Here is a 24,553-nt window from a genome sequence, read left to right as displayed (position 1 = left end):
TCAACTGAACTGGGTATAACAGCTGAGTTTATCTCTGTGTTCAGATTGTACTAACTGAACTGAGTGTAACAGCTGAGTTTATCTCTGTGTTCAGATTGTATCAACTGAACTGAGTATATACAGCTGAGATTATTATTGTGTTTAGATTGTATCAATTGAACTGGGTAAGCAATAGATGTAACTGTTGTATTTACGTTATCTTAACTTCACAGAGCATTACCACGAAGTTGATGTCTTGATTTAAAATGTATAAGGTCAACAGAGTCGTACTATAAGGTGTACCTTTATATTTTGGCAGATCATCAATATATTTTGCCTCTCCGGTACACTGTAGCAAAGCAGATTTGTGAGGAACTGCCTGCCAGCATTCTCCGGTGCCACCCTTTTCTTCCTCGTACACTTGGACACCTCTAGTCAGACCTCTCTCCAGAGGACTAGTAGCACTTGTGTCTATTGAAATGATGTCACCTCTAGCCTAACAACACAAAGTCTAGCTTTAGATCTTAACTAGAGACACCAATACATAATAAAATTAAAATTGATCGCTCGCTTAGTTTGAGAACTGGTCCTAAAGTCATCAGAGAGCATGCGCTGCAATCAATGAGAATTGAATCAATGCAATGAGAGTTAAGCAATCTCTCCAAATATGCTGTAGACTTTTGTATAATTACATCATAAAAAGGCAGACATTAGGATTTACCATTTGAGTGATCATTTGATTGCATAAATGGAACAACTAAAACATTGTTGATTTTAGAATGTTTATTCCAAGTATGAAATATCACAAGCATGGATTAAAAAGGTTAAGAAAATTCAGAATGAATATTTAGTTTCTCACCTTCTCTAAAGAAAGTTTGACTGTTGAGTAAAATTTGTAAAAGAAACTGATGGTTAAAGTCCTCCTATAGGCGGCCATACCACCAGGAGCATTGTTTTCTAGCGGCAAATCAGCCTTGAGACAATCTATGGCCTCCTCCAGAAGATCTTCATCCCAATGTCTGTAGAATATGTCAAGTGTTCAGTTAGATCCCTAGTATGACCAATCATCAGAAATCTATGGGTGTATAAATACGGTGCTCCCTGGGGATACGATTACCCTGTTATACGATTTTTTTCCTTACAAAGTGGAACTTGATAATTTTTTCCATCTTGCCATACGAATTTTATTTGACCGTACGAATGCAACAAAATTTTCAGCCGAGTTAAAATTTGGCAGTCGGTGTGCTTATTACATGCGTCAAAATAACAAAGATGCTGATAATCTGTTCGCCGAAAACTTTCTCAAAATGCCTGAAAGAGATACGATGACCGATTTTTCTCAGTTCGGCATTTCTCGTGTAAAAAGTGGTAAGTAATAATATCCTCTAAAACTATTTGCAAAGTTGGAGTTGCAATCCCTTTGAAAAGAGGGTCAGACATCAGACAACTTTCCTTAACCTGCTTACAAAAATCCATTTCATTAAGAAAACAGCATCGTTTAGGTTTTCTTGCCGAATTAGGTTGAAAAATGTTTTAATCCGGTACACTGAAATTATAGTGTAAATGAAGCCAGAAACTGACAGGCGATAAAATTTTAGTGATAAAAAGTTGAAATTTAGTAAACTAGTTAAAAATACATACTACAACTTAGCTTTAAGTGAGTGTGTTTAATAAGCTAAACTTATTTAAGGTGAATTCAAAGTTTATGTTATACGTACTTTTGTCTTGAAAGTAAGAACTCTCTACAAAACATACTGCGCATGGCACATTGTAATGTTACATTTTAATGCAGATCATAATCAATCAATACACTAAAGTTACTGTAGGTAACTATAGTTACTAAGGTTAACATACTATTTTGTTGGTAATTTTTAATATGTACAGTACTTGTATAAAACTTTGATGATTTTTACCAGGAGATGTTTGCATTACATAATCACTATGGTTTCTATACCCTCCCAAACGATTTTTCCCCAATACGATGTCAACCCTGGAACGGATTGAAATCATATCCAAAGGGTGCACTGTAAGCGATTTGTTAATGCACCATCTTAAAATCCTATTACCACAAACTATTATACAGTATATATAAGACATTCTATAATCTTCAATATATATATTTCTCAAAGTTTGTGTGTGTATGTGTGTATGCGTGTCCAGCTAGAGCTATTAAAACTTGGAATTAATATTCCACACTTGGATGGATTAGAACTCACGACGAATGCATCCTCAAGTTTTTTACCCGAGCGCTCTACCACTGAGCTACATAAGGCATATTGCACAATAATGCAATCATATTCCATATGCCCTATGCACACGATAACTATTTTAGCATTGAACCCACGCGGTACGATGCCTCTGTTAAGAAATACTTTTGGAACTAAGTATATGCAACACAATGCTTATTCGTCCTTTCTCTGTTAGGGCAAATTTGTTCCACTCTATGATATCAACAATAATTTATCTCAAACTTAAATTTTCGCGATTTTTGTATTGAAAACATATGTTATTAAAAGATATACATCGCTGAACTCGCCATGGCAAGTTATTCGTATCCGTTATATCCAATTTACATTATAATAAAAACGATTCACAAACAGATAAATGATAAAATTATTTTATAAAGTTTGAAATTTACTAAAATACATGCTAAAACTTTCTTCAAGTATGTGTTTATTAATCTTAATTCATTTAAGTTAGATTCAGCGTTTATGTTACACGTCTGTCTCGGAGGTAAGAACTCTCCACATAGTACATTGTAACGTTATATTATCTTGCAGATCATAACCATAAAACGCACTAAAGTCATTGTAGGTACTTATAGTTACTAAGATTAACATAGTATTTTGGTACTATTTTTAATGATGATGATTTTTACCAGGAGGTGATTGCATTAGATAATTACTATGGGTTTTTATACCACTTTATGTACGTCTATAGCCTAAGGTATTTCCGTATGACAACACTGGCATGTGAAAATTGGCATGCCAATTTTTGCAAGCCCACACTGAAACGAACTGAAATCATAACTGTATACCAAATAATTTTTGATTGTAATCATAGCAAAATAGACTATATTTAGCCATTACTTGCTAATGATTTCACATTTACATTGAAACACCTTTACATTTTTATTTTTCATTCTAATTTATTTCAACGAAACACTTCTTTCAACTTATGAAATTTTAAATTTACAGTTGTTTGAAAACCTTTCGGTCAGTCAAAGTAGGCTATATCATTTTTACATTTGTACCGGTATCGAGAGATAATAGCATCGTCGTATTCAGAGTTTTCACGGACATCTTCTGGTGGAACAGTAACCTTTTTTTAACCCTTTCACTGCCGTAGACGCATTTATGCGTTTTCTATGGTCGACTGCTGTAGACGCATTTTTACGACTTTCCCAGCAGTTGCGTAGTAACTTAATTTTATTATTCGTTGACAACATAACCAACGTTGTTTAGGACTCATATAGTATTGACAGTGTTGTCTGAAGATTTCTCTATAAAATTAGCCTAAAATAACGAAACAGTTTTAAATTTTCTTTGGCAATTTCCAACTTGAAAACGAGCATTTTTTGTGTAAGTTTTGTAAGTACCTCCCGAGTTAGAAAACATATAATTACTTATGTTGATGACATTATAGCCAATTCAGATTCAGATTGTTGTGGCTTCGCAGATAATTAAAGTAGCAGCTCTGATAGTGATGAAAGTAATATTTGTAAGAGTAAGGAACATTGTAGAGGATCGTTCTAGCTTTGTAGCGATCGTAGCTTCACCTAGCTTTAGCAATGCACAAAGTATAGCTACATTGAATTTTTGGCATAGCACTATTTGTTAATATGTTAGCAAAATAAAATGTATAACAAAAATGTTCTAGATAGAGTTTGAAATTGAAAAACTTGTCCACATATCATGAAGCAAAATCGGCAATTTTCGGTAAAATGGCTGGCAGTAGGTCAATAGCTTCCATAGTGGTTTTATCTTTTGTAATTGATTTGACTTGCACCAAACATTTTCTTCATGATATGAAGTTTGAAAGTAACAGTTGTTTGATAAAGTTTGAAAACCTTAGCAGTTATTTTTATTTTCTCTGTTAATTTATTTCAATTACGTAAAACACTTTTCTCATGATATGTAGCTTTAAAGTTAGAATGGCAAATGTTTTTATACGTTAAATACAAATAAATTTTTCTGCCCAATGACCTTTTTATTACCCAGGCAACGCCAGGTGGTACAGCTAGTTTTATATATTGATCATATGATCTTCCGACATAAACTGAACTTGCCTGCCATTCAGAGCTTGTGAAGTCTTTAAACACATCTTAGTGATAGGAGCCATACCTCCATAGGCTAGATATATCTCTTTTACCTGCGACATATAATCGAGGGATGTAAATTCCAAGTTCGAAAGCGCAGTAAATATTTCATGGTCATGAACAAACATAGTACCATATTTTCTGGACTATAAGTATGTTTTTTCATAGTTTGTTTGGAGGTGCGTCTTATACTTCGAAGCGACTTATGTGTGAATTTATTGAGACATCATACCCGATATACCATTTCACATGTTATTTTTGCACTAAACCATTCTAGTAAATTAAACATCAGCTGTAACTTTTAAAAACAACTGAGAAGGAATTAACATAAATGATACCGAAAACAAACTCATGTTCTACACATTACAAGCTGCGAATGTAGTGAAATATGCAGTCGAAAACAGAGAGCAGCCTAAAGATAAGTTGTATTTAGTGAGAAACTTGTAAGGGACTGGCGAGAGGCAGATGATACTCTCAACGAAATTAAAAAAGCAAAGAACATCAATCGCGGGCTAAAAACTAGGTGGCCAATTTCTCTACCTCCGGTGTCAGCTTAGTTGAAAAGTAACGCCGGGAATGAAGAATTCATTGTGTTTTAGCTACCAAATATTTGGAGTGGCACAGATGGTTTTGGTACATTTCTTGAAACATTATTTATGCTATAGTTATCAGAATGACTCTTGACATGTTATGTTAACATGCCAGTTATGTTCTCAGTTGTGTCATGTAGCGTAAGTATACCTGCAAGTCTGTTGTTGCCTCCATTATATTTTTTAATTGTTTGTCATTTAAGTTTTAAATGACACATCTGTTTGTGATGTTCAATTTTATCAAATAAATTTTCCCAAAATACGCAACTTACAAGTATGTTCCTGTGTGACTTACACATGTTTTCATAAATTTCATGAACAAACGTAGTACCACAATTTCTGGAGCATAAGTAGATTTTTTTATAGTTTCTCTGGAGGTGCGCCTTATATTTAAGCGACTTACGTGTGAACTTATTGAGATATTATAACCGGAATACCATTTCACATGTTATTTCACACTAAACCACTCCAGGCCAGTGTTAATAAATAAAGTTTTAAAAACAACTGAGAAAGGCTTACACGTGTTTTCTTCATTATTATACATTTTATGACTGGGGTGACATACTCTAGAGTTACTCATAGTCGGGAAAATAGGATAAAAATACAAGTGTTTCTAAACGCACAGAGTATGGCATACCCTGCTAGTTCCTTCCTCAAAGAGCACACGCATGCCACTGTTAACTATGGCAATGTCATCTTCCTTTCTGTGTGCTTGTTTGTACCCAGCAAAGAACTCATTCTGAAATAAGATGCAAAACTATTTCATTGTTGAGACACCACAGACACTTCTGATCTCTCTCAACATCCGTCACAAGCTACTCCAATTCTTTCTCTCAGATTAGAAGTCCTCACTGACCTGGCAAGTTTTAGGAATGTGGATACTGTGAAGTATCTCATCCTCAGCGACTGCTATCTTCCGGTAACTTATAAAGAACTTTTCATCAAGTTTAACCTCTCTGAGTCCTCTCTCTGCAATTAGCAACTCCTGTTATATATGTAACTGATCTTTAGACACTTCATCAAAGCAATAATTCAAGAGGGTTATTCATTTTGGCATCTTTGCTGGAGCCATGTTAATCCATTTAGTTACCACATATTTTACATAATTGGATGCAGAAATTTCTCCTTATTCTAGCAGAATATAGCAAAAAACTTTCAGTCTCATTTTATAGGAGAGGTGATGGAATTAGTGGTATTGTGTTATATCTATATTAATGGTGATCCAGCCACATTACACATTTCAATGGCCCATTTCCAGGGCCACTAATTATTACAAGAGTTGTTCAAATGATGCTCCAATAGTATCACAATATTGATTAATTGAGAATACAATTGACAAATAACTTGGCTATCTTTTCACTTTTGTCAAAAACTAATTGCCAATTGCTGCTTATTAGAAACTACCACCATATTAATCGTTAGAACATTCTGTATCTAATAGAACAATAGACCCTCCTATACCGAGAATAATCCGTCCTAGGAGTATTTACGTTATACGAGCAGCAAAATACATGCAATTGCCTAATCCGTTCTAAGATATTCCGAAAACTCAGCACTTTAGCCCTTTAAAAAGTAAGAAACTAAACATAACTTTTTAATTTGATGACTGTACAGCCAGCAACTGTAGTAGTATTATTGGTTTGTATTGACAACCTTTGTCCTTTTTTATCACTTTTATTTGGTTTATGATCTATGACTACGGCAATTTTACGATGAGTTAAGGGGAGGAGTGTACATCTTCAATGTCAATGAACATCGATTGTTTTAGACTGCAACGTCCATTTTTGAAAGAAAAAATAATAAAAAATATTTTGTCCAAAACAAAGTAAAACAAAAGTATATCTTTAATATATGTATTAAGAATGGTACTTGTCTGTCTATCCGTTACCAAGGTTAAAGGTTAGGATAAAACAGCTTTCGATGAGACTCCAACTTGTGACATTCAGCTTGGTCTACTGACGCTCTACCAGCTGCACCAATCGATTGCTTTCTTGATCGTACTTCTTAATAATTGCGCAGCTACTTATTCTGTGTGATTTATTGACACACCTGATGATCTCTCTCAGTGAACTAGACTGCCAGGATACTAGCATATAAAATAGATATATACTAGGACCCTATACATCATTTTCTCTCCCGAAAGTGAAAGCAATATTTTAAAGCTAGATACGAGATTCTCCTTACTCAAATCAAATTTGAGAACTTGTACCGACTTTACAGTTTACGTTATATGGAATTTTTTACATAACATGAAGTAAAAACTTTACTTGAATTCTTTACATTATGTGGAATTTACGTTATAGGTTTACGTTACAGGAGGAGTGCCTACTCTATATGGTTTTTGGTGGTTTCCAGCAAGATTAAAGCAGTAAATCATCGTTACCAGCAAACGTCTCCTAAAATGGTGGTCTCATAATTTCTGCCAGCACTGCAGCTAATCTTTAGGCACCTCATCAAACCCTCTCAAAACAACCAAGTAGCTTTATAATTCTCTATGAGCACCTTTGAAACTGACAAACAATGTTGGTTAGAAAAGCAGATCAACTTCAGTCTTACCTGCAGATACAAGTCGAATTTTGACAGCTGCAGCTAAATACAGTGGGTTGAGGTCAGATATTGGACTGGCTGTCATTAAGTTACCAGCCATCGACTAAAACAAATAAATGACCTTTTTTCAACTAAAACAATTTACACATATCTAAGCAGAACATAACTATCTGTAAATATCAAAGTGCCTAGACAGAATGCAAATGCATGTATATCAATAAATGTCTTCTAACATGATGCAAAAGCTTACAGAGACATTTCTAATCTGATGTCCAGCAAACCACCTCAGCATCTCCACTATCTCTCTATAGACTCCGCTCTCCTGTTCTGGAACACAATCTATTTGCTCTTGAAGGGTCTGCTCAAGTCTTGTAAGAGAGACCGAAGCACCAAACCAGATACCATCATTTTCCTTTTGTATAGCATTAAGTTCTGGCACATGGGTCGGTGCAATAATGAGTGGATAGAGTTGGTTCTTAAACTTCACTTCTACCCCTTAAAGAAAAATAGGCACTATACAGCACCTACGACAAAGACTGGATCTTTGTTATCAAAATATACTACCAATTGAAAAGCACCTACCAACTTCTGTGTTGCCACAGACAAGCTTCGCAGATGGATATTTCTGCTTGAGTTTAAGGAGCGTCTGCAAGTCTGTTGGTCTGAACCACTCAACTCTCTCTCCTTTATAGTGTTTCTCTTCTGACCCAAAGTCTCTCAGCTAGTAATCACATCGCAATGTATTACATCATTGGCTAGTAATAATATCGATACATGCCCAGGTTTATGATGCACTGGAGGCCATGAATGAGCGGTATAGGTTTTGTTCTAGGTCTATTTAGATTGATGTTATTTCAAATGTGCAGACAAGTGGCATCAGCCATATTAGCCTATCAACTATCGTTGACAAACTCAATCTAAACAGAGAAAAAAAAAGTGATAGAAAGGAAAAATGACTTGTGTGAACATAAGAATTAGTAAAGAAACTCAAATGATGGTATCAGCAAGCTTTTTTTGTCATTTATCGAGCTTTCCAAAAACAGAACTAAAAATCCTTGGCCCCGCATGGCAAGAAACTTTTATGATCACAACATGAAACCTGCCTAACATAAAAGTTAAAACGTATATTGCAGTAGATCACTAGAAATTGTATACAAATTTTAATTGTGAAAGGTAAAGAGGTAACATACGAACAGGCACAAAGTTATCAATGTGAGCAATTACATACATGTATTATACTCTCTCTTAGAAACAACATAGTTACAGTAGCAACAGTGGTAATGAACTAATGCAAAGATTGTTTTTATAAATTTCTTCATTCATTTTGATTCGCTAACAAAATGTCAGAAAAGTAAAATGGAAAAAAAGTGTTCCTCTTATACAGAACATGGTAGATTCCATCTTGCCCATGGCTAGCTGCGAATATTTTCATTGGTTAGCGGGATTGATAATGAGATACTTCATAGATAATTAGTAAATAATACCTTATTGTACGATACATGTAGTTCATGTTGCAGATGTGTAATGCTATGGTAATGCTGCCACGACTGTTGACCAACAGACATTTATTGATAAGCACATATTTACTGTTTCAAATGTTGGATAACAGCATTTTAACGTGTTATCTGTATATAACACTGAAGTTGTTGTCTATAATTGTGCATACCATTTGCTGCCTGAATGTTCTAGCATAAATTGTGATTAGGTATCTTTTTTGGATATAGCAAAGAAAGCAAAGAAATAGTCAAACAGTGTTTATGCTAGACCATTTGTCATGTATGTCTGCTGATGAGTAGATTGTCAACTAATATAAACAAAAAACTGCTGGCAACATGCAGACATTCACTGTCATTTTCCTATATTTCTCATGACCATTCATAACACCACAACAATTGTCAATAATTATCATAGCGAAAATTTCCTGTCAATTTACCTATTTTTAGCTTATTAAACACATTAGTGCAAAAAAATACTCTTACAAAAACAAAACATCTGTAAAGGTACGGCCGCACGTGACAATTTTATTATTGGTTCTGACCGAAATCACAAATTGAACGAAAAACATAATTATTCGGCCGAAATTCACAGAATTGTCAGAGCTGTGCATGCACACCGAAATCGTCAACGGAATGCTTTCAATTGGCTAAACAAATTATTAGCAAGCACAATTCTAGTAGCTTTCACAATTTATATAGTCCAATACATTTATTACGACACACCATAAAAGTACCAGTGCAACTCAACATAGTACATACGATGCAACTGCCTAAATTGCGCTATTGTTGGGTTTTATCGTTTGTACAGCATGGCTACAAATCGTTTGTACAGCATGGCTACAAATCGTTTCTTTTTTAATAATAACAATTTCTTTTAGCAGCAAAAGTTCCGTTGTAAAAAAAGTTGCCATCTTTAGCGTAATCAAGTCAGTTGCATCGTATTTGCAATGGCAAATCGCGTTAGTATTTTTCTTGCGTATCGCGTTATGTGTCTTGGACTATATAGATCGCAAAAGCTGCTAGAATCATGCTCGCTAATAATTTGTTTACCCAATTGAAAGAGTTTCGTCAATGATTTCGATGTGCATGCACAGCTCCGACAATTCTGTGAATTTCGGCCGAATAATTCTGTGTTTTTCCTTCATTTCGTGTTTTCGGTCAGAACCAACAATAAAATCGTCACGTATGGCCGTACCTTAACAGTACATTGTTTTTAAAGAATTTATGGTACAATTGAAACCTTTATTCATTACCAGAAAAGTTATTTCTACCACTATTCAGATATAAAAATAACAGATTTGGATCATAGCTAACAGAACCCATTTGGATCAGGCCACATTGTGCGTATTTAGGAAACAATGCATGAAGGAATAACTTTTCGGTTTTTTCTTCCAAGGTACCCGTAGACAAAATCTATATAGCTTCTCTAAGCATGGTGTCTGTAGTTTATATTAGTCAAGTTAGTAAACAGAAGAGCATCCCCTCTGAAGCCAAGATACCTTTGATGCTTGAACCATGAGAGTTGCATCGCAACATTCCCTAATATCTGATTTATTAGTAAATTAGACTGCAGGATGCAGCTATTTATATCAGGAATATACTGATCATCTTGAAAGTTTGTATTAGCCAATTTTCAGTATAGCAACATATTTTTTTCAATAGCTGTCAGCAGGCCAGAACAATTGCTACACTTGCAAAATTTATCTTGAGTTGGTAAGATGTCAGTGGATGTAGCTGTAGGCGAATCAATTGTAATTGAAGTAGTGCCAGTGGTAGTAATAGTAGTATTCGTGGTTATTGCTATACTAAACGCTGTTAAACATGACGATGATGAATCTGACTGCGACTGACTTTTTCGCTTGCGCTCATTGAATAGTTCACTACTTATATATTTATATCTTTGCCCATCTTCAATTTCGTCCTCAATTGGGTAGCTGCTATAAGGAGTAGTTGTTTTAGCTGTGAGTCTTTTAGCCATTGTGTTGTGAACGTAAAAGAACAATGATAGAAATAAATTATAGTTGAAATATTTTAGCGATATTAGCAATGACGATCATAATTCTGTTCTGTTCTAAATGTACACTTGTTTCCGGATTGTTACAATTGTGAGGGACCTACGGTCTCCCTCACATTAGATAATCACGAATCAAGTCAAACGCTACATGTCTCTTGATTGGATGATTGATTGAGAATCAGTGTTCCCAGTGGCGAGTCCGTTTCACACTCATCTTCGCAAAGGCGTTATCTATACGATTTTTGCAAAATATGAAGTTGAAAAAAGGCTCCATACTCAGTTATAAGTGGATGCACGGGCATTTTTCGTTTTAAAAAAATTATTCTGACCACTTATCTGTTATAAAAAATAATTTATATTTTGTTTAACGTAGTAAATTGCACAAAATAAATAGGGTAAAAGTTGGCCTTCATCAGTAAATTCTGTTCTGTATTCCTTTAGACAGATTACAAGAGAGAATAACCTTGAGTTGAGGCGGGAATATTGGTTCTTGAGAAAGATCATACAAGCTTTTAGGAGTTGCTCTCTTATCCTCACTCGATATCTCACTATCGCCATGGCCTCCCTTTACATTTCTGCAGCAGTTCTCCCCCATAGCGCATGGAGCCTTTACAAAAGACTTGAAGCCCTCTAGAATTGGTCTATAGCCAGTACATCGACATAGATTACCTGAGTAAGAAGGTGACCTGAGTAAGGAGGTGACAAGTCTGGAAATAGATGTCATCAACAGTATGTTATAATCTAAAACATTATTTATTTATTCGTAAAAATAAATGTGTGTTTAGCTAATTATTGATGTATTAAAACATTTTGTTGTTATACAAAGCTTTTTTGATAATATCTATTGAGCTTCCTCAGACATTAAAATAACGAATCAATAAAAGGGCCCAGTTCTAAAAAGTACTCAAAACACAATTTGAAAAAACACAGTCATAAAATGTAAACACTATTTTAAATAAGCCAAGTTAATTTTTTATGTGAAGAGTGTTTTACGGACAGGCAACGTTAAGCATGGAAAACTTGTGACATCAATTAACTTGACTTTACCTAAAATTCCCTTTTATAACTTAGATATTTCTAAAATGTGACCTATGTACAGTAGACGCTCCTATAAGGTATACCTCTTATAACATAAATTCCAGATAACGTAAAAAACTTATGTAAAGTTCTTGCTTCATGCTACGTAAAAAATTCCATATAACGTTAGGTGTCAAGTCAGGGCTAGTTCTAAAATTCGATTTGAATGGTAACATATCTCGCCAGGCTTGTAAGAAAAACATCATACGTATAGCGTTTTATCTATTATACATACAACTTTTAAAACATTTCAGTTCATTGTGATAGATCATCAGATGTGTCGAAAAAAACAGAGAATAGGTAGCTGCACAATTGTTCATAAATACAAAGGCAATCGATTGGCGCAGGTGTTACAGCATCAGTCTACCAATCTGAATGTCATGAGTTGAAGTATCGTCAAAAGTTATCTTTTAACCTAACATCGACCCCTGGATATAGACAGACGACGAACAGGTAGACACCGCTCTTTTTATGGAAAAAATGTATTTTTGTCTTACTTTAGTGTAGACATATAAAATATTAGTTTAACTTTGCATAATAGACTTTGCTGTCTAGGACAAATAGACAAATCGTTGTAAATGGATGTCGAAAATGTGCGTTTCCCATCAACTTATCGGAAATTACCACAATCATAGTCTGTAAAACCAGTGAAATTGATCAAAAAGAAAGGGAAAAGTTGTCAATGCAAACTAATAATACTGCAGTTAAGGTACAGCCAACCAATTAAAAAGCTAAGACTAGTTTTTCCTTTTTGTATGGCCAAAGGGGTGAGTTTGGAACAATCTTGGACCAGATTAGGCAATTTACATGTACTTTATTGTTCATACAAGGTACAATCCCTGTAACGTAAACGTTCCTGAAATGGATTATTTACCTTGTAGAAGTGCCTACTGTACTTTTAGCATACGACTCTTCATTTGCAATTCAACATTCAACTATTACATGCAGTACGCAAGCTTGGAGTGTATTGAAAAGTTGACTTGAAACAAAATTTACATTACAGTTATTTGGTATCAAAAGGTTCACCATTTCTTACTCTGTTGTGTTGTAGGTTCAAAATATATGGAAATGTGATCACAAGCTCTTAAAAGCTCAAAAACGAACAGTTAATCGCAACCATCACGAAAATGGTCGTAGGTTGGAGTCTCTCACGAAAACGGCTCAAATGTGACGTAGTTGAACATGATGTGCTTCTGTTTACACTTTCATGCCACCTAATTCGTCAAAATATTTTCACAAAAAACTTGGCGCATTCAATAAAACCATGTCTTTTGTCCTTACGCATGTATTTCATCATCATTGTAATGCTGGCACTTTGAGCACTGCTATCTCAAAACTTAGCCTAAAAATCAGTTTAATTTCTTAACCTTGGCTCGAGGGGGTGCATATCATCCTCTGATAAAGATGAGGAGCCTGTTGGTCACCTGTGATGGTCGAAAAATGCTGCAGATATTGTTGCATTTGGCAGAAAATATGGGTCACATGATCAGATTATGTTAGTTCTAATTCAAGTTTTATCTATTGAAACGAAACTTTAAAGTAGTGAACATCTATACTTAGTAAGGTCTTTCTGGTAGAACCCGAAGGGTTTGTCCTAAAGCTAGTGCAACGAGATGTTTTATATTGAGCCTTTTATTGGCCTTTCATTTCATGTGATAATGTCACATGTCAAAACAATAACCAAGTCGAGTTGAATATGTCATCAAAATAAGGGATTCCAAACTACGGTCGTTTTTTGTGATGGCAGTGATTAACTCTTCGTTTTTGAGCTTTTAAGAGCTTGTAATCACTGTTCTACATATTTTGAACCTGCAACACAGCAGAGTAAGACATGGTGAACCGTTCTGATACAAAATAACCGTAATGTAATTTTTGTTGCAAATCAACCTTTAACCAGCGAAAACCTTTGGTGAAAGATCTAAAGAACAGGCAGGATACATTTACTTTCTCACACTAGTTTATATGTTAGAAAACTGCTGTGATATTTACCTTCAAAGGCCTTTTCCATCTGCTGCTGGCTAGGTTCTGGAACATTCCTAAGTAAGGCGTACATGGACATAACAATGCCAGGAGTACAAAAACCACACTGTGATCCATGAGATGCGGCCAGTTTCTCCTATAAGACACGGAATAGCATGAATTAAGAGCTGCTTGATATAGTATAGGCATTACATGAAGAATTCGATGTCTAGTGAGTGCATCAGGACAGTGTTTAAATACAACATTGACAACTATTAGATAGTATCTAGAGGCATCAAACGATAATGTTTGAAATTTGTGATAATTGGTGAATAGAATATAATATATACATGAGAATAGGAGAATAAACATTGAAAAAAGGCAACATGTCAAACTCTTCCTATTAACCTGAATAACATGGAGTCTTGTTTTAGTACTCCCAATTCCTTCTACAGTCGTAACAGCCATTCCATGCAAAGACACCAATGGGGCAAGGCATGCATTCACAGAAAAGTGTCTGATATCAACTGTAAGGAAAATCGAACGAGGTCAAAAGGAACAAACAAATCATGAGAACACAACTTTGCATTAAGATCGAGTCGTGCAACCGTATATGTGGGGAGGATTAAGGATACAAAACTTTATCTTCTTGCTTGTTGTAAGAAGAGACCATGACTGTACAGGCACCACAGCCACCTTCAGCACAGCCTAGTTTAGTGCCAGTCAGTTGACACTCATTCCTTAGAAACTGGAGAAGGGTGCCTTCTGGTTCAGGATTGTCTACTCTTATCTGCAACAATAAGTAAAGATACAGCCAAGCCTCGACTTATAATCATTTAAACAAACACATTTTTTAACACAGGATGCAGGATTTGAGCAAATATCTGGCTAAATAAAATGCATAGAGTGATCTTTAGCATACGATGTTAGAAATATCTAGAAAAGCATTACATTACAATTTTGTAAATAAAAGTAAAGAAAAAGCTGGTTGAGAATAAAATCAAGTACCCAAAATTAAAAAAGTACAAATTAACTTAAACCGTTAACTTAAACAATATCTAGTGTAAATTAGAATGAATTATGGTACATATTCCTTTCAGGAAACTTCTATTTGCTGAAAGGAGAAGCCTTGTCTCAGCCTAAATTTTTATCCAGACATCTTGCAGATAAAAACTAATTTTGATGATTACTACTGATTATAAGTTATGCTTTCATGGCAGGTGAAAACCAAAATTACTACTAAAAAATTACAAAACTAAATAGTGGTAGAGCGGTTGCGAATTATTATTATTTATTATTTACTACAACATGCTAATCAAATTGACTGACCTTCAAAACATTTTGTCATCAGATAAATTATTTGCTATCTAACCACTGAAAAAATCAATTTTCCCCCCATAAACTAACTAAATACAAATGAACCTGTTTCTGCACTGGTAGGATGCTATTAACAGAGGTATGACATGAGAATTCTATAAATACACAGCAATAACCTTTCCATATTTTGATTTATGTCAAAATCCATTTTAGAATTGCTTTCCTCAGTTAGTCCTTGATGTGATGGGCACTCAAACGCTGCCTATACAATATTTCAAATAGGTAAGCTTATATTCAGAAGCATTGAGAAATGGACTGTTTCATCTCTCTAATGCAGATAAAAATTCTTCATGAGGTGTTTTGCAATATTTGACAAGCTCTAACAAAAAAACTCAAATTATGTTAAATTAAGCTGACTTTCGCTATTATCAATCATAATGATAGACAGTGGTCTACAATAAACTTAAAACCCTTACCAAAACACCCAGACATTTTGTCAAAATAACAAGGAACTCATGTTAAGGTTTATAGTTTTTTATTGTAAAATTTATGTAAGATTTGTTTATATGAGGAAAGACAACACATAGTGATGTGTTGCCAGTACCATTCAGTTTTGTAGTTACCGTACTCAAATACATAGTCGTTTCCTGTGCGCAATTTGCAATTTTATTTGATCTGAACTACTGCTCATGCATGATGAACGATTATAAGATTATAAATTGCTCCACAAAGAAACTCTTTCAGATTCACATGAAGGTGTCTATCATATAATCACTTTTTGCAAAGTGTAGGCCTATAGACATAGCAGTTGTCTTCTTATGCAAGCACTCGTGTTCTATGGCAAAACTCAGCGCAGGAATATCTTGAAGGCTAGTTTGGGCACACACCGAAATGACAATCAGTAGATTTGTGAACATGGGCTACTGTTGTACTATAGTGCATGCCCACATCCTTCAAAGACATTTTATTCTAAGCATGAAGCCAGGTTACATTATGCAAAGCACAGCCTAAAATTGTCAGCAAGTCAAATTGATGCATTGCGACTGAAGCCGAAAATTAGAAAAACACACAGCAGAGTGAAAGTGACTTAAACTCAAAGAACAGATGAGCTAACAGACTGCCTTGGTTATGCCATAACTGCTGTCAGACAGGCTATCAAGTCTCAAAACAATATGACCATGTACATGTAGCGGCAGCCTAAGAATAGCATTCATTACAAACAATGAGCTTTTATCCATAGAACAAATCTTATTGCTAGAAAGACATGCAAATTAAAGATCAGTAGTAAAATTATAGCCACTAGTGAGATATGTGTAATAACTAGAAGCATAAATATTCCATGATGCAGCAAAATGATTGAGTGGTGCAGTTCGTAGTACACTTGGGTGGGAATCTGAATAGACTTAACAAAATAGCTTAACAAGTATCATTCAGTTAAATCGAAATATTCTTCTGAAGTGTCAAAGACTTTCAATTAAATTGTGAGTATTATTTATTAAAGTAAAACTATATTACACAACCTAAAAGCCATTGAACTTCTGATATTGAAATGATATTCTTAAATTCCTATGCTAAATTTGGCATATTTTGTGTTGAATCTAACAACATCGATGTGTTTTTTTCGAGCTTCTGTTTTCTGTTTGTCAGAAAACAGAAGCTCGAACGAGTCAATGCTTGTTTTGAAAGCGTCAATATCCCAATTTTGCACTTTAGCAGCATAGATCCATTAGATGATGACCTCATTTTGGTAATGGAAAGTTGTTAGTTCGGCTATATGAATGCCTTCATAGAGCGTACCTGCTTTCCATTGACATAGAAAATAAGAGTTTGTTTATCCTCGCTTCCAAACTGGCAGACATCGAAAGGTTTCCCCATTTTGTCCATTCAACCTTGCAGCTCCTGCTATAACCAAAGATTTATGAATAAGATAACACACCACAAGTTATCATACCATAAAACTGTGAAATCAGTTCAACTCCAGAATAGGCCAATTTCTACATACATGTGGTATAAAAACCAGGTTATTAGTATTTACTTTGCTACACAATATGATTTTTAATGCACTACTGTAATTATAGCAGTACAGTGATGACAACACAATATGAAATAATATCAATTAGAGTTAAGAGGCTATATAGGTTTAAAATTTCTTGTGTAACATACATATTGGTTGATAGCAAGTACAAGTACATGTACATAATATTCCGAGATTATGGGGATAAAGAAGCTAAGAAAGTTCTATAGGAGTGTCAATGACTCTATGGTCAATACCAGTTACTCTTGCATAATAATACTGTAATTAGTTATATTTGGACAATACTAGCTATTTAATAATGGTCATAGAAAAACCACCCAACTAATTTAAATGGTTTAACAGCAGACCACCGAGATCAGGCCTGCTGCCGAGTCAGCCTTACGATTGATGACACGACCGGACTGAGTCTCATCACAGCAGAAGACTCGGTCATCGATGAGCCAGCTCGGTATGCCTGAGCTTGTTAACCAAAGGACCTGCCAGCCTGCAGAAGAAGGCCTATCGCACTAACTGGCTATATAAAGGGCACGAAGAGAAGACTTGAGCAGACATAGCGGCGATCTTTCTGCATGTTGTTACTTGTATGCGCAAACATTAAGTTCATGTATCTGTATATATATTGTTCAAATATATATTTGTACTGGTGATACACACGCTGTATTTATTCTTATGGAGAGAAAAGAGATCCGGCAGTTTCCTTTACAATGGAAATTAAGGTCACGAAAGATCAACTAGGGCGTAATGATGAAGGCATCATGAAACTCTGTCTTGTTACAGAATAACCGATGGTGTGAAATAGTACACTTATCTGACCAAAACCTAATTTATGCTACTTACTTATACTCCGATGGAGTTTTAAATAAGCCAGAAGATAAGATTGCCTAGATCTGTAATACTAGATGAACTCGTCTGAAGCAGCAGCTAACCATTACTCTTCAGCTTAAGTGCTGCTACATGCAAAAACTACATTAGGACTTATGCAATAATAATTGTTGTATTTGCACTAATTTCTTAGCTATCCTCCTTTTTTGAGATTTACGAACTAATGTTATTTGTAATAAATATCATTTTATTAGTCCCGAAGGGATTTGAATAAAACTTGCACTCGCTTATATTAAGGCAACGTAACATGAAGACTGGTGAGAATACTGATTAAAATTAACTATGGATGGCATATTATCACCACAACAGCTGAAGTTCAAAGCAAACGATTTATCAAGTGAATTGCGAGAATGGGTGAAAGCATTCAAAGACTACTTGCTGTCCATCAATTTGACTGCAAGCTTTATTGCGGCTGGGAAACCTAAATTAGCTCTGTTTAGGCATGCTGGAGGTAAGGGTGTTCGAGAGGTTTATAGGCAAATGGAATTTATTAACCACTATTAACCAGACAACTCTTGCCATCAAGTCCATGAAATACTATCAATTGAGACAAAATTTAAAGAAGGTACATTTAGAGCAGGCTGGGAAAAGATGAGCTTCTTTTTAAAATGAGGAACAAAAATTAGATATATCAGATATACAGGCCCATGTTACTGAGAAACCCAAAATATCTCCCCGTTTTGTCATTCAGATTGATGAAACAACTGATGTTGCAAGCAAGCCTTTCAAAGTTGATCATATTTGCTCGATACATTCAGAAGAAAAGTGCTCTTGAAGAGGAATTTCTTTTTTGTCACCCACTACAAACAAAAACTATTGCCAATGATTTCATTCGAGTAGTAGCAGAGTTTTTTTGAAATGTAAGAAATAGATAAGGCAAAAGCTTGTTGGCATCTGTACAGCTAGAGCTCTAGCCATGCTAGGGTCCCATTTTGGATTTGAGCAGATGGTAAAACAAAAGGATCTCTTGATACAAAACACTGTTTCATACACAGAGAATCACTCACATCAAAAACATTTCCAAAACCGTTGCAGAACTAACTTAAAACTGCAAATGAAGCGGTCAAATATATCAAATGGTCTGCATCAAACACAAGACTATTTGAACGCTCTGTGAAGATATAAATGCCACTCACTTCATACATTTCATACAGAGATACATGTATTACAATGGCTCTCAAAAAGGCTGGCAAGGGTCTTTGAACTGAAGGATGAAGTTATGGAATCTTTATTTCAAAAATTCAAAATGGGGTTCAAAATGGACGAAATTATCGCTGCAAAGTCATGGGATAACTTTGAAGCAAGTATTGTTGACTTAACTGACATTTTTAATGCTTGAAACGAGATCAATTAAGAGCTTCAAAATTGAAATAAAAACAACATCAACACTTTTAAAAACAAGTTGAAGTTGTGGCGGCACTGTTTGCAATCAAGAAATGTGGGCTATCATTATCAAATCATTACACATTACACATACATCTTGCTGTAAGAACAAAGTCAAAATACTCTCAGCTGAAAAAATAATTGGTGTAAAATACAAAGGGGAATGGTATGAATGAACTGTTGAATGGGAAGAACATGTAGAAAAAGGTTAAGAACCACTGGTATAATTAGACGGACAAACAGACTCTGCTCTTATAATAATGAAGATACATTTTTTACTTTATTTCATTTTTATTATACGATAAATAAACTCGTTGGCGCCTTTTTTCAACTTGCACACCATAGCAAGCCAATCGAAATAATTCTTGGTGTTTGGCCAATAGCACTTATAATGAATGCAGCTATGATACACTGGCTGATATCACAATGCTAAAGTCAAAAACAGTGACAAGAATTTTATACGCTACTGGCCTTAAAAAATCAAGCAGAGCTATAGTAAAAGCGCAGTATCTTTATTGGTGTTATATCTCACAGCGCCAAGCAGTAACACACCAGCAATGATAAAGCTGAAAGGTTACATAGCAAACCAAGGGAAAATTCTACAGTTGATTGGCTGAACAGTAATTAGGTCAACTGTGGCCACAATTAAATATTTCGAACACAAAAACGATAACATTTGTCACTAGCTAATCACGCAATATGAGTATTAATAATTTTCTGAGTATTTGTATAGTAGCATGCAAATCTTAGAACAATATGGTAATAAATGGTTAACATAAAACAATTACTAGTATAAAACATACATACATACATACATACATACATACATACATACATACATACATACATACTACATTGGACAGGTGTTAAGCGTGCGCCTTACAAATGACTATTCAAATTTGACCGAATTGCGATGAACGTAATACAGATCCATTGAGTCAGCAATTTGAAGCTGCCGGACTATAGGCTTAGAAAATACGTCACCAACTCAATTACGAATGCTGGCAGTCTATAAATATTGGTACACACTGATTGATATTTCATTCGCTTTATAAGCATGAAGCACTCGTGTACTTATTGCGACTTTTCTCGTAACAAGGAGCGTTACCTACAAAGGCGTGACCTACAGAGGCATGCTCGTGTTCACAGACACCGCTGCTCCTCCTGTGATGCAGTGTTCACGACCCAGCCTCTTCTGCAAGCACACATCTCTGCTGAGTACCGAAGAACGCAGTCTACCCAGACCAAACCTCAGAGATCAAGAGCGTGTTCACCCCGTCGCCAACACCATCACCAAGGGCACCGTTACACCAGGCAACGCCAAGACCGACAGCCGTACTGGAGGCCAGCCTAGAACGCTTGCCCTACTCCACGGCATAAAGTGGAGTCCAAGATAGTTCGTCCGCCGATAGACCCTGTCGGGGATGACAGTGATCCTTTTGAGCTACTGGACTCACCAGTAAAAATCGACCTCTGAGTGCCAGTAGTCCAACCACCCGCCCCGGCCCTTTTCAGGGCCACCCTTTCCCTTTCAAGGGTTTTGTTCTGCAACGACAATGGTGGAAACTCAGCGTCGTACTTATTGTCTACTTTTTTTTATTACAGGTGTAACTTTTATTGGCTATTTTACCCTTTTGTCATTAATATTGTTTATAATTTTGTTAGTTGTGTATTTTAATTGTTGGACTTACAGAATAAAGAAGTACTTTTAACTGGTAAATATCAGTATTGCTTACAACAGCTCAACACCTCACTAGTACCTGAACCAATAATAGTCAAACTAGTTCCCACAAGCTAAGCAAAAGTGCCCAAACTGAACATAGTCAAAATAGAATAAAATGACAAAGCAAATTCAACACTGATGTTGTGTGTGGATTCAGATTAGTTTTGCATAACATAATTTCTCCACATTCACTTATAACAGGATTACGCAATTGACATGTATCTTACTGTTCGTACAATCTACTATATAAACGGCAATCGTTGTCTGTCTGATAGATTGATTGATTGTCCGCCTTATAGAGCGGTCTTTCCTTTTATCGTCGTATGAATTTCGGTCGTACGAAGCGAACTGAATTAATATGTGTAGTAACGGTAAATAAATTATAGAGCAGTCTTTCTTTTTCCATTCGGTCGAACGAAGCCAACCGAATTAATATGAGTACTAATTGTCGTAATTTTGTAATATAGTAATTTCGTAATATGGACTATTAACTGCTACTTTTCTCTGACGATTTGAGCCAAACGGCTTATATAAAGGTGTGGCGATTCTGTTGTTTTTCTTTCACTGCTCGGGCGCATTAACCGAAATCCCCGGTTAGCACGCTTTTTAAACGGCAAATTTTCTGCCCTGTTAAAAAGCACCTTTCCTGAGTTCTGCGGCCTATACAAAGGTGTCTATACAGCTATACAAATGTACTATTCATTAAATAAAATAAATTAACGAGTAGTTATTTACATGCAATTAATATTTACTGCCAACGTGTACCGAGAAGGTCACGTAAACGTTTGTTTCTTGGAGCCACTGGAAAAACGCATTTCTCACCTACTAAATTTCCACATCAAAAAGGTAAGTGTTTCTTATACGATGTTGTATTGTCTATGAATTGCCACATCTCCACTACTTAATAACGTTGGATTTGCCGCTGTTCGTGATAGTGGGTCATGTTCATTTCCTTCAGCAGCCGAGTTACTAATTTTTTCCAGCTACGAGTAGGCCTACTGTAACTTACTATTACAGAACTTTCACGAGTACTCCGAGGGTTGCGATACGCTATTGTGAAAAGAGAGAGAGCAGCTGCTATCGACTTACTGTCACCCTGCATCAGCCATGACCAGCTATACGTCGCCTGCTCAAAAGTAGGCACACGCCGAAAACTGTTTCTTCATACGCCCGACAGAAAAACCAAAAATGTTGTCTATCCGCAAGTGTTGCATTGAACTAAGGGAGAGAGAGAGAAAGGGAGAGAAAGGGAGAGAGAGGGAGAGCGAGGAGGAGAGGGGGGAGAGGGAGAGAGAAGGGGAGAGAGAGGAGGAGAGCGAGGAGGAGAGGGAGAGAGAGGGGGAGAGAGAGAGGGAGAGAAGGGGAGAGAGAGGGAGAGCGAGGAGGAGAGGGGGGAGAGAGAGAGGGGAAGAGGGAGGGAGAGAGGGGGAGAGAGGGGAAAGAGGGAGAGAAGGAGAGCGAGGAGGAGAGGGGGGAGAGATAGGGAGAGAGAGAAAGAGGGAGAGAGAGAGGGGGAGAGACGGAGAGAGGGGAAAGAGGGAGAGAGAAAGGGAGAGAGAGGGAGAGCGAGGAGGAGAGGGGAGAGAAAGAGGGAGAGAGAGGAGGAGAGAGAGGGGGAAGAGGGAGGGAGAGGGGAGAGAGAGAGGGAGAGAAGGGGAGAGAGAGGGAGAGCGAGGAGGAGAGAGAGGGAGAGAGAGGGGAGAGAGGGGAAAGAGGGAGAGAAGGAGAGAGAGAGAGGGAGAGCGAGGAGGAGAGGGGGGAGAGAGAGGGAGAGAGAGGAAGGAGGGAGAGATGGAGAGAGGGAGATGTAACTGCATATTTGGAGTTGTTTTACAGTATGAAAGCCAACTCTCAATAAACCTTATGCTGCCCGTGAATCTGCTCCTGTAGACGGGTAATGCAGCTAGTGTCATATAAACCGATGATAAGTTTATATCATTGGTACAGCGTAAAATCCTATAACGTTAATATTATTTTATATCCTACTAACGGATTATTTCCGTTGTATATGTATGAGCTGCTTAGCTTCGATGATGTCAGTATGTGTGAGTGATATGAGCGTGATCGTTGAGCGAACTAATAACTAGATTATATACGTTCGTCTGCGGCAATGCCGGAACTAGAAGAGAATAAAAATATTTTTACACGTGTTAGGATTTCTTGATTTAGCGAGTCGATGAGATTCGGTTTTGTGGCTTGCTGGCCGTGAACCCACAACCGCTAATTGGTTACTCTGTCCCTGCAGTAATCTGCTTTTGCCCTAAGGTGAACTCAAAGTTTATGTTATACGTACTGTAAAGTATTTGGTCAGTATTTTACTATGGCACAATCTAGATTGTAATAAATGTTGCATAAATGTAAGAGACTGAGTGTGGTTTTTGTTCGTTTTTAGTCCGAAGGAAATTCCATTAGTCGAAGAGCTTCGACTATTGCTCTACTCTCTTACCGAGAGCGCTCCCTATATACATATATTTTACCCGTTCCAGGTGATAGAACCGAGTACAAAATTGTATACGAGTAAGAATAAATAGAGTCGCTAACACGCTGGTAGGTTACAGTCAAACTAATAAATTATTAGCGATAATGTTATGTTGTCAAGTTGTACAGCAATCTCTAACAACACACTCATTTTATTCACACTTGCAAAACAGATACTGACTTACAAGATCCAGTAAACGCCGTACAAATCAGTCAAAAACATCGACATCGTCAACCACAGCTAATTACTTTGACAGCTATACAGTAATCAGCAGTATTGTTGTAGCTTATTTTGTTGTAAATGAGGTATCTACCTTCACTATTAGTATGAGTTCAAATCTCCTTATATACGGATAGTCTTTACTCCAGTTGTGTTTGTCGTTAGGTGCAGAGGACTCTGGTTAGCTGGTGCTATAGTGTTATTCACCGTCTATGTGAGTGTCGATGCCGATAGGTGGGAGGTAGTCTAGTGATGGTCAGGTTACGGTTCTACAACAAGGCTAATCCAATGCTATAGTTCATGTAACGATGCCTCATGTATACACTACTGTACGTACACCTCCAACCAACCCTCTAAAGACTGGGTTGGGGTTATATTAGAAGTCTAGACGTAAGATATTATGATATAATATACATGTTGATCGATCAACTATTAGTATACAATTAAATGATGTTGCTTCCTTAGTTGCTAGACATGGAATAAATATAACTATAAAGCTACTTCTATATAAATGGATAGACTGAATAGGAGTTGT

The 24,553-nt window shown here is 36.2% G+C and overlaps 1 protein-coding gene across 1 annotated transcript in view; it reads right to left on the bottom strand.

Moving 5' to 3' along the window:
• Positions 1 to 17,211, bottom strand: part of LOC137400332 (xanthine dehydrogenase/oxidase-like) — a 49,493-nt gene extending 32,282 nt beyond the window's left edge. The window contains exons 1-13 of the mRNA XM_068086663.1: positions 17,095 to 17,211; positions 14,616 to 14,770; positions 14,389 to 14,497; positions 14,011 to 14,137; positions 11,408 to 11,613; positions 8,017 to 8,155; positions 7,685 to 7,929; positions 7,444 to 7,537; positions 5,744 to 5,856; positions 5,525 to 5,626; positions 4,268 to 4,350; positions 839 to 998; positions 283 to 475 (exon numbers count right to left, since the gene is read on the bottom strand). Of these exons, the coding sequence (XP_067942764.1) occupies positions 283 to 475; positions 839 to 998; positions 4,268 to 4,350; positions 5,525 to 5,626; positions 5,744 to 5,856; positions 7,444 to 7,537; positions 7,685 to 7,929; positions 8,017 to 8,155; positions 11,408 to 11,613; positions 14,011 to 14,137; positions 14,389 to 14,497; positions 14,616 to 14,770; positions 17,095 to 17,181 (1,813 nt within the window). The 5' untranslated portion in view covers positions 17,182 to 17,211. The remainder of the gene's footprint in view (positions 1 to 282; positions 476 to 838; positions 999 to 4,267; positions 4,351 to 5,524; positions 5,627 to 5,743; positions 5,857 to 7,443; positions 7,538 to 7,684; positions 7,930 to 8,016; positions 8,156 to 11,407; positions 11,614 to 14,010; positions 14,138 to 14,388; positions 14,498 to 14,615; positions 14,771 to 17,094) is intronic.
• Positions 17,212 to 24,553: the final 7,342 nt, after the last annotated feature.

This window comes from Watersipora subatra, chromosome 7 (genome assembly GCF_963576615.1).
Source record: "Watersipora subatra chromosome 7, tzWatSuba1.1, whole genome shotgun sequence".
Taxonomy (NCBI): Eukaryota; Metazoa; Bryozoa; class Gymnolaemata; order Cheilostomatida; family Watersiporidae; genus Watersipora; species Watersipora subatra.
Note: the sequence above shows the minus strand (reverse complement) of the source record. Positions and strands in the feature narration are given on the sequence as shown.